We start from the raw sequence: 8858 nt of genomic DNA, 5'->3' as shown, positions 1-8858 counted from the left end.
GCTGCACACATGCTACTTACAGCACAGAGACAGAAGGTGCTCTGTTTAAAGTTAAACCCACATCACGCCTGCCTGTTGTCTGAGTGCCCAGGCACTGCCATGGCTGTGGGCCTCCCAGCCCCGGGCTGCTCTGGGCACTGAGCAAAACTGCTCTGCAGCAGCTCCTCCAGGCGTCACGGGACAGCCAGCTGGCCTCAGGCTCCACAGAACCCACACTGCCCTTCAGGAAATTGGGTCCTACCTAAGAGAAGGCTTGAATACTAACTCCAGGGTTGTTTATCCAAAGAAGTATTGATCCATGGAAGGTTACAGTTAACACAGATCATCATCACTTTATTTCTCAGAACCAGAAATGGTGTTGAACAAACAAACAGCAACAAGAAGAAGAAAAAAAAAAAAAGAGACACACAGCATGTCATTTCCAGAAGTGCAACCAGGGTAGAGGGTGGCTCTCAGCGACACGAAGGGCTTCTGCAGCGGGGAGAGGAGGGGAGCCACGGCAGAAGATGGCAGCTCCCGCTCCCGGCGGGCGCCTGACCTTGCGACGCTCTCTGAGGGGATTCGTCACCGCAGCCTCCAGCCCACCCCGCCAGCAGGACCCACGGCCTGTGAGACCCCCCCCAGCACCCACCGAGCCAGGGAGTTGCGGGAAGGGAGGCTTTGCAGGGAGCAACCCCAAAACAACAGACCTTAAAATAAATAGGACCAGAGCTTCTTTACAGTAGGCGATGCACTAGTTTTACCAGGAACAAAACTAAGACAACAGTCACTTCTTGCCAATGGAGAAACTTTTCCTCCTTTTCACATTTCCCAGCGCTCTGTCTTCCCCGCTGCAGTGCGGCCGGGACGGCATTGCTGGGGGGTGGGGGGGGAGAGTGGGCAGCAGCAACAGCGAGTCCTATCCTCATGCCAGGGCGAGCAGGACCAGCTCGGGGGGAGCCTTGCACAGCCCCAGGCTGGCAGCCAGGGGAGGCAGGCAGGGCTGCCCCTGGGCATCCCCACGGCAGCCAAAACAATCCTCAGGGCAGCACCCAGGGGCTCTGCACCGTGACCCGGCCGTACAGCTCCAGATGCCGCCACTGCTGCCAACAGCTATGATCCAGCTGCCCCCTCCAAAAACACTTCTTCCAGGGGGAAGAGGGGCAGGGTGGGGGCACAAGCGGGGCCTGACCTCCTCCATGCTCTCCCAGCACCCCACCACAGCCGAGGCTTGGGGGGACTAGTGGAGGGCCGGTGGAGTGCTGCCAGGGTTCACCCTCCAGCCCAGGCTGGAGGACAGGAAGGGGAACCCAATCCCCATCGCGAGAGGACAGTGGGGCAGTGGTGAGGGGGGTGGGGGGGGGGAAGAGGTGGGGGACAGGCAGCGCTCACTTCTTGGAGCTCTGTGTCTTCTTGGGCAGCAGGACGGCCTGGATGTTGGGCAGGACGCCGCCCTGGGCGATGGTCACGCCGCCCAGCAGCTTGTTGAGCTCCTCGTCGTTGCGGATGGCGAGCTGCAGGTGCCGCGGGATGATGCGCGTCTTCTTGTTGTCGCGGGCCGCGTTACCCGCCAGCTCCAGGATCTCGGCCGAGAGGTACTCCAGCACCGCCGCCAGGTACACCGGCGCCCCGGCGCCCACCCGCTCCGCGTAGTTACCCTTCCTCAGCAGCCGGTGAACCCGACCCACGGGGAACTGCAGCCCGGCCCGCGACGAGCGCGACTTGGCCTTTGCCCGCGCCTTGCCGCCGGACTTCCCCCGGCCCGACATGGTCGGCAGGCAGCGGCCCCTCGCCGCCGCCTCCCGAGAAGCGCCGCGCACAGACGGTCCCGGCGCCTGCAGGGAGACAAACGCGGTTACGCAGGCCGGATCCCCCCCCCGCCTCGGTCCCTGCCCGCCGCTGCCGCCCTTACCCGCAGCCGCCGCCTCTCCGCCCTGCGCGCCGCCCGCCGCCGCACTACCAGCGCCGCCGCCGCCGCGCCGCGGATATCGCTGCCCGCCCCGCCGCCCGCCGCCTCCCATTGGCTGCTGCCGCCGACGGCGCGGCGCTGATTGGTCGCTGCGGCGATCCCTGATTTGCATAGGGCTCGCAGCGCCCCGGCTGTGCCGCGGGGCCGGTGCTCAGGGCAGCGCCCGGCGGGGAGCGCCCCGTGTGCGGGGCCGGGGCCGCAGCCGCCGCTCCCCGCGCCTCGGCAGCGTCTTTCCTGGCTGTGCCGAGGGCGTGAGCGGGGGTTGGCCGGGGCCCCCGTGGGTGTCCCAGCAGCGCCGCTCCCCACCCGCTGCCCTTTTTGCTTTGCCAAAACCCCCACTCCTCGGGCAGCAGGATGCCTCTGGGAGCAAGGGCCCGTGAGCAGAGAGATGCTCCGGGGGGGCAGAACCAACCGCGGGGGTTCTGCACCTCCCGGAGCACCCCCCAACCTCAAGCAAGCCTCTTTGCCAGAGCATCAGGCATCAAAGGGGAAAGTTGCTCACAAGCCAGTTTTTGGGGCCAGGTTATGGCAGGTCGAGCAGAGTCGCCTCCTTGCCAGGTAGGAGCAGCTGCTGCCAGGCTCCAGTTTAAAGATGGTACAGTTCAGCAATTACACTCTTCCTTAAAGCCTCAGCAAAGGTTGGGGTTTTTTGTGCTGCGGAATCTGACAGCCTGAAGGCTGTAGCCTGTCTTGGCATCACCCCTGCCTCCCCAAGGGAAGGATTATGTTCCCCGGAGCAAGGAAAGGTGAGCATCCCCCACTTCTGCTCAGCATCTTCAGTGCCTCCACAGCAACTGGAGACCTGAAATGAATTTGAGATGAGCCAGTGACCTCTGGAAGAGGCTGATCTGCAGCTAGCACTGACGGCCAGGGCAGCTGAGCCACTCACCCTGGAGGAGCAATGGCTAGGTAGGGAGAGAAAGGACAGGCATTGGGGCGATAGTCCTGGCACCCACAGACCTATTTACTCTGAGCTGCTAATTAGAGCTGCTAATGCAGCGACTCTCTTGCCTCAGGTCACTGTGGGAATGATGAGAAGCCAGCTAGCAACAGGCTTTCTGTCTGGAAATCCTAATCCAGCCCTAGCTTCCCATAAGCCAGGAGCCCTTCTGGGCTCAGCTGCCTCTGTGGCACGCGAGGGACTGAGTGACAGATTTAGCTCTGTGCTTGGGGCTCCCTGGGTGCCCATTCTGCAGCTCCTGCCCTGGCTTTGCTGTCCCTCCCCAGGGTCAAAGCCCAGCTACGGCCACCCCTACGGCTCCCCTGGGACAGATCATTTGAGAGGAGCCCCAAAATAAATCCCCAGGGAATATTTTCCACTGGCAACTGGAAATCCTCCAGCAACACAGACCTGCCGCTACCCTGAGGGCTCAGCAGCAGTGAGCTGGGCTCTCCCTCAGCAGACAGAGAGGAGATACGAGCTCCGCCTGTGAAACAGGAGCAATGGGGCTGCACTAGGAAAAAGGGACACAGAAACAGGCATGGACCAGTCAGCCAGTTCATCTCATTTTATTGTTTCCAGTAAAAAAAAGTATTGCTTTCCAGCAAGGGTCCCACCATGTAAAGCTTTTGTTCTAGAACATCTGGCTCTGTCCAGCCTCAAGAACCACTGCCCTGTGCTGTTCTGTAACGGCATTTGGGTTATCTGGGCTTTAATGAATGACCTTTATGAACACGGCAGAGCACATCCCTCCACAGATCAAGAAAATCCTCTCTGTCTTTCAAATCTCATTACAAAATGACTGTACAAACAACGTGACCAGGACTTGCTGTCCCACTCCACTGCCTGCAGGGAAATCCAGGCAAAGCCCAGCTCCTGCCAGGCACTGCCTCAACATCGCCCTGGTGCAGAGCAGGGCCACTCTGGCTGATCTTACCAGCCTGGGATTTCTTCCTAGTAGTTGTTTCATGCCCCTCTGCACTGCAGCCATCCTTTGAGGATGAGAGCATTAGAAAAGAATTTGTACAGAATCAATAGGTAATTAAATGGAAAAGAGGTATCAGTTTAATACAAAGAAGAAAGAGGGAAAAGAGAAGCAAACAGAAGGAGACACAAACTATGAACACAGGCAGAAGGAAGGAGCTTCTCCTCCCTAGCAGGCTGAGAAGCTTCTCAGGGCTTTATCTTTGTTTGGCACGAGTGACTGGCAGGGAGGGAGGCCAGCAGGTTATATTCACTCCTGTCAGCACCAGACAAAGCCAAAACATTTAAAGACAAACACCAACCTTTAAGAAAACACAGAGAACAGAGATAACAAACTTTGACAACAGCTCAACACCTGAGAATCTCAACACAAGCCTGCAAAGCCTTCCAAAAAAAACCATTCCTCATCTGCTTAGGAAAACCAGGAAGAAAAAGGATGGCCAGCCATCCCAGCTAGTGCCTAAGCCTTGTGCTTCTTTGCAGCTGGCTCTCCCTCCTTCCCCAGCCACTGCTGCAGGATACCTGCGCTGGTTTTCTTGGGTGAAGGGTTGTGGATGAACTGACTTGTCCACTTGGGCAAATCATTTTCTTTCTTCTGGGGAGAGCTCTCCTGGGAGTTTTTTAACCAGCCCAGCATCATTTTGCTGCTTGGGGTGGCTTTGACCTCCTGGAGAGATAAAAGACCGTGTGAGAGAAGTCAGAAGCATGGCGAGAGCAGAGCACGCAGCTGACTGCGTGAGTTGATCCAGAGCAGGATGTGGAGGCTGGAGCAATGGCCCTGCCTGCCACCAGGCAGGAGACTCCCTGGGCTGCAGGGAACAGGTTTGTTCCAAGCCCCATTTCATATGGAATTTGCCTCATTTGGCACAGAAATCCTGGCACAGGGCGACAGCTTATTTCTGGAAGCAGAGTGAAGGGAACCTGTTTCGGGCTCTGCACTCCAGCACCAGGCACAGGCATGCCCTGCAGACACTGCCCACTGCTGCCCCTGCAGAGCCTGGCAGCACTCTCCTTGCTCAGCGACGTCACCGTGGCCAAGGTGTCCCTGCCAAGCCCCTGCCAGCACTCACCTTCTTGGCTCCCAGCTCGATGGGCGCGAGGCACTCGGGCGCGTTGTTGCGGACGCTGTTGACAAAGGTGGACACTGGGTGGAAAACGATGTTCTCTGTGGGCTGGATAAGTTTAATCGCCTCTTGGGTTGGCACTTCAGCAAAGTCCAGCCACTTCCTGATGGCCTCGTCCCCATCCAGGATGGCTGGCATCCTAGGGAATGAGACAGTCAGAGCCACAGCCCAGTGCTGACGTGGCAGAGCAGGGTGACAAAAGCCAGGCTTGTAAGTTAGCAAGGAGCCAGCAGCTCAGGGGAAAAGTGAAGCAGATGCTCTTCCCAAGGCAGAGCATGCATTCACTTGGCTCAGGCAGCTACTTTGCTGGAACAGGCAGTGGGGTCAACTGCCAGGCCCTGCTCAGGCAGAGTGATCCAGCTCCAGAGTGATCCAACTCCAACTGCTACCCACTGAGGCACAAGGATAGGGATTTACAGAAAGGGCATGAGCTGGTGACCCAAAACCAGCTGGTAACAGCGTGTTTTTCTCCGAGGGTATGAGGAGAAGGCAGGACTCCCTCCCTGCCTGTGTGCCACCAGACTGGTGTTTATGAGTACAGCTTTCCTCCCTTCAATGCCCTGCAGCCCCCTTGCCAACTCTCACTACCTGTGATGGATGAAGCTCACATCCTTGGAGGCATCCACGGTGATGATAGTGTAAGTGTACAGCACTTCTCCTCCTGACGGCGGCTCCCAGCAGTCAAAAATCCCAGCCATGGTCAGTAACCTCCATCCTCTCCATTCCTCATCTCCCGCCTTCCCGTCGGCCTGCAGGAGAGGGCCCCTCGCCCCAGTCAGTGCTGACCCACAGGCAGCTGAAGCATTGCAGACTTGCCAGGGCCACGGCAGGTCAATGACTCAGATCTAAGTGATGGACAGGAGCCCTTCTACTAATTTGATGTAACTCCAGGAGAGGTACCTAGAGGCTCATCTTCCCCCAGGCAAGCCAGCATCCTCCTCCCCTTCTGAACATCTCAGCTCAGCTGATGAAAGAGGTAGTGAAACTCCCAGCCCAGTCCCCTGTGAGACACATCACCCTCTCATGCAAATATCCAGCCCGTGGGGAGCAGTGAGCGTGACGGCGGGGAGGCTGTGGCAGGTCCCAGCCACGGACCGCAGCGGCACAGACCGCTGCCCACAGAACACAGCCCCCTGGGGAAACGCAGCCCCCAGAGCTGGGCATGGCTGGAGGGAAGGGGGGCACTTGGAGGGAGCGCAAGGGCTCAGGGCTGGGCAGGGGCTGAGTGTTCAGACACGGTGAGGGACTCCGTACCGCAGCGTCCTTGCTCTGAGGGAAGTAAATGAAATAGGGCTGCTTCCCCCCGCTGTGCTGCTGCCACTCGTAGAAGCCATCTGCCAGGACCACGCAGCGCTTGCCCTTGAGGAGAGCACCCTGTGGGACAGAAAGCACGAGGAGCAGTGAGCAGCCACCTTGGGCACTGCAGAGCCGGGACGGGGCTCCTGGGACCACCCAGTCCTCTCGCTCCCTCTCGGGCTCCCCAAATCGCCCTGCAGGGTGCACAAACACCCCTGTCTGCGCTGCCCTGAAGGATGAGCTGCACCAGCAACCTTGGCAGGTCTATTGGAATGAAACCCATCAGCTCTGCAGTACACAGACATAATGCCCTGGGCTGCAGGCAAACGGTGACCGGTCCTTACTATGGAGATGCTTCAATTTTGCCAGCTACAAGATCTCTTCAAGCTGGACACATAGAGAGGGGCAGCTCACCTTGTAGGAAGACTTCTTCAGCATGGTGTCGCTGCGGCAGTTGGAGGTGTTAAACGGCATTTTGGAGGGGTCATCCTTTTTGAACCAGGAGGGGATGAGGCCCCAGCGCATGTCCATGAGGACTCGCTCGGAGGAGTCGGCATCCTTCCGAACAAACAGAAACACCTCGGGTCAGAGCCACGGCGCAGGGACCCTGAGCATCCCCACAGCTTGAGAGGGAGGCTTCTCCCTTTGCAAGGGGGGAACACTCTGCCAAGTGCTGAGCTGAGGCTCAGCTCCAGCACCAAATCTGTCTCTGCTCTTGGCAAGGTTGCCCCTCACAAGCCCTGCAGAAGAAGCTACTAATTAAGAATATGCAAAGGCTTATTTGTAATGGCTTTCCCATAAGAATTACTCCTCAGCAGAAAGTGCAGGAATGTGTTGCAGGAATAACTAACCCAGTGTCCCAGTGAGGCTTGTCTGACAGTGCTCTGGAGGCACGAACACAGTTTTGCTTCACCAGGAAGGGCCTGGACACACACAGTCCCCACATCTTGAGTAAACGGTGACACTGGGCTGGTGTGAAAGTCCCCAGAGCCTCCCTCTGCCCAGGCAGCATGCCCCAGGGTGCAAAGTCCCATCTTCATTTCAATAACGTGATTTCTGTGGGCCCGGCTCACTTTCACTGCTCACGCTTTGCATGTCACCCGCTGTCAGGCAATGGAAACGCCCGTGGCTTCCGCTTCTCCCGCGCTCTCGCTTTCTGCCCTCACTGCCAGCCCCAGGCGGGGCACAGCTGGGCTCAGCTTGGCCCTCGTAGCCTTTGCTCCCCAAAACTGCAGCTCATATGCACACATACCTACTAGTGGTGTGTAGGTATGCACTGACCTAGGTACATGTCCTCAAGTTGCACCAGGGGAGGTTTAAATTGGAGTATGAGGAAGAACTGTTGCCCTGAGAGGGCTGTCAGCCCCTGTGCCATGCTGCCCAGGGAGGTGGAGCTCCAATAGCTGGAGCTATTGCAGAGCCCTGGAGCTGAGGTGCTGAGGGCCATGGGTTAGTGGTGGCCTGGGCAGTGTAAGGGGAGGGGTTGGACTCCAGGAGCTTGAAGGGTTTTCCAACCAAAATGCTTCCATGATTCTATGATGCATATAGACCCCGTGTGGCAACAGCTGAATGGAACCACACAACCACACAGGACCCGCAAGGCAGGAAAAGACGGTGCAAAGGGTGCCCAGTGGCAGCACCCAGGGCACTCCAGTGGCATCCCACCCCCTCCCCTGTGCCCTCACGGCTGCAAAGTGCTGCAGCCCCTTCCGCTGCCCCGGGGCAGGGCAGGAAGTGCAGAGGGAGCCCAGACTGGGGTGTTTCAGCTCAGTGCCCCCAGCTTCACTCTGCTGAGCACCAAAGAGCAGCAGTTCACTGGGCACCCTCTTACGCGGAGACCAAAGGGCATGCAGAGAGCTGTTCAGGCTGCCCAGGTGGGCTGGGGAAGGGCTGTTGAGGCTTAAATTAGCCGTGATAACGGTCACCACAGGTGCACAGTTATCTTACAGCTCGGAAGTTGAGGGGTTTTTTCTCTACCAATGCGAGCTAGAGACACTCAGCAGCGTTATGAAATGAGAAAATCCCGTTCAGTAAAACAAAATAAAACCAACAGAGCAATTATAGACGTGGTAGAGAAAAATCTATTACAGTTAATCACTTCTATATCATTTCTTGGCAGAAAACAGGCAGCCACTAGGCTGAAAGGATGACACCGATTCCCCGCCCTCCCCAGGAACACGTAGATACTAACAAAGTAGACACCGTTGCAACTAGAAAATTGAGCCCCTGGCCGGTCGAGCGAGCACAGAGAAGCCAAGCGAGCCGCTGGCAGCCAGGCCGGGTGCGGCAGCAGCGCGGGACCCGCAGCCCTGCCCGCGGGCTGGGCGCAGCGGGACCCGCCGGCCCGGGGCCCCGGCTGGCGAAGCGAGGAGGGAGGTACCTGCTGGAGGTGGCGGCGGGACAGCAGCACCGGCCCGCTGCTCTGCGGGCCCTTGTTGTAGGAGGGCCGGTAGCGCTCGGCCTGGATCCAGTCGGGCTGGCGCCGGCGGCCGCCGCGGTCGCGGTAGGCGCAGGCGCGGCGGAGGTTGTCGGCGCCGAGCGAACAGGCCGTGCGCCCGCACATCGC

General features: G+C 58.6%; 2 protein-coding genes across 2 annotated transcripts; both read right to left on the bottom strand.

The window, feature by feature from the left end:
- Positions 1-312: 312 nt before the first annotated feature.
- Positions 313-1924, bottom strand: LOC133626816 (histone H2A type 2-B). Its single transcript, XM_062008067.1, has 2 exons — positions 1892-1924; positions 313-1814 (listed from the first exon to the last, which is right to left on the bottom strand). Exon 2 carries the CDS (start codon positions 1746-1748, stop codon positions 1368-1370), a length of 381 nt encoding a protein of 126 aa, XP_061864051.1. The 5' UTR covers positions 1749-1814; positions 1892-1924; the 3' UTR covers positions 313-1367.
- Positions 1925-3432: 1508 nt separating this feature from the next.
- Positions 3433-8855, bottom strand: HMCES (5-hydroxymethylcytosine binding, ES cell specific). Its single transcript, XM_062008120.1, has 6 exons — positions 8673-8855; positions 6707-6850; positions 6251-6370; positions 5585-5745; positions 4943-5135; positions 3433-4539 (listed from the first exon to the last, which is right to left on the bottom strand). Exons 1-6 carry the CDS (start codon positions 8853-8855, stop codon positions 4333-4335), a joined length of 1008 nt encoding a protein of 335 aa, XP_061864104.1. The 3' UTR covers positions 3433-4332.
- Between the last annotated feature and the right edge of the window lie 3 nt (positions 8856-8858).

The sequence above is a fragment of the Colius striatus genome, chromosome 15 (genome assembly GCF_028858725.1).
Source record: "Colius striatus isolate bColStr4 chromosome 15, bColStr4.1.hap1, whole genome shotgun sequence".
Classification (NCBI taxonomy): Eukaryota; Metazoa; Chordata; class Aves; order Coliiformes; family Coliidae; genus Colius; species Colius striatus.
The sequence above is the reverse complement of the archived record's forward strand: the minus strand, read 5'-3'. Positions and strand labels throughout refer to the sequence as shown.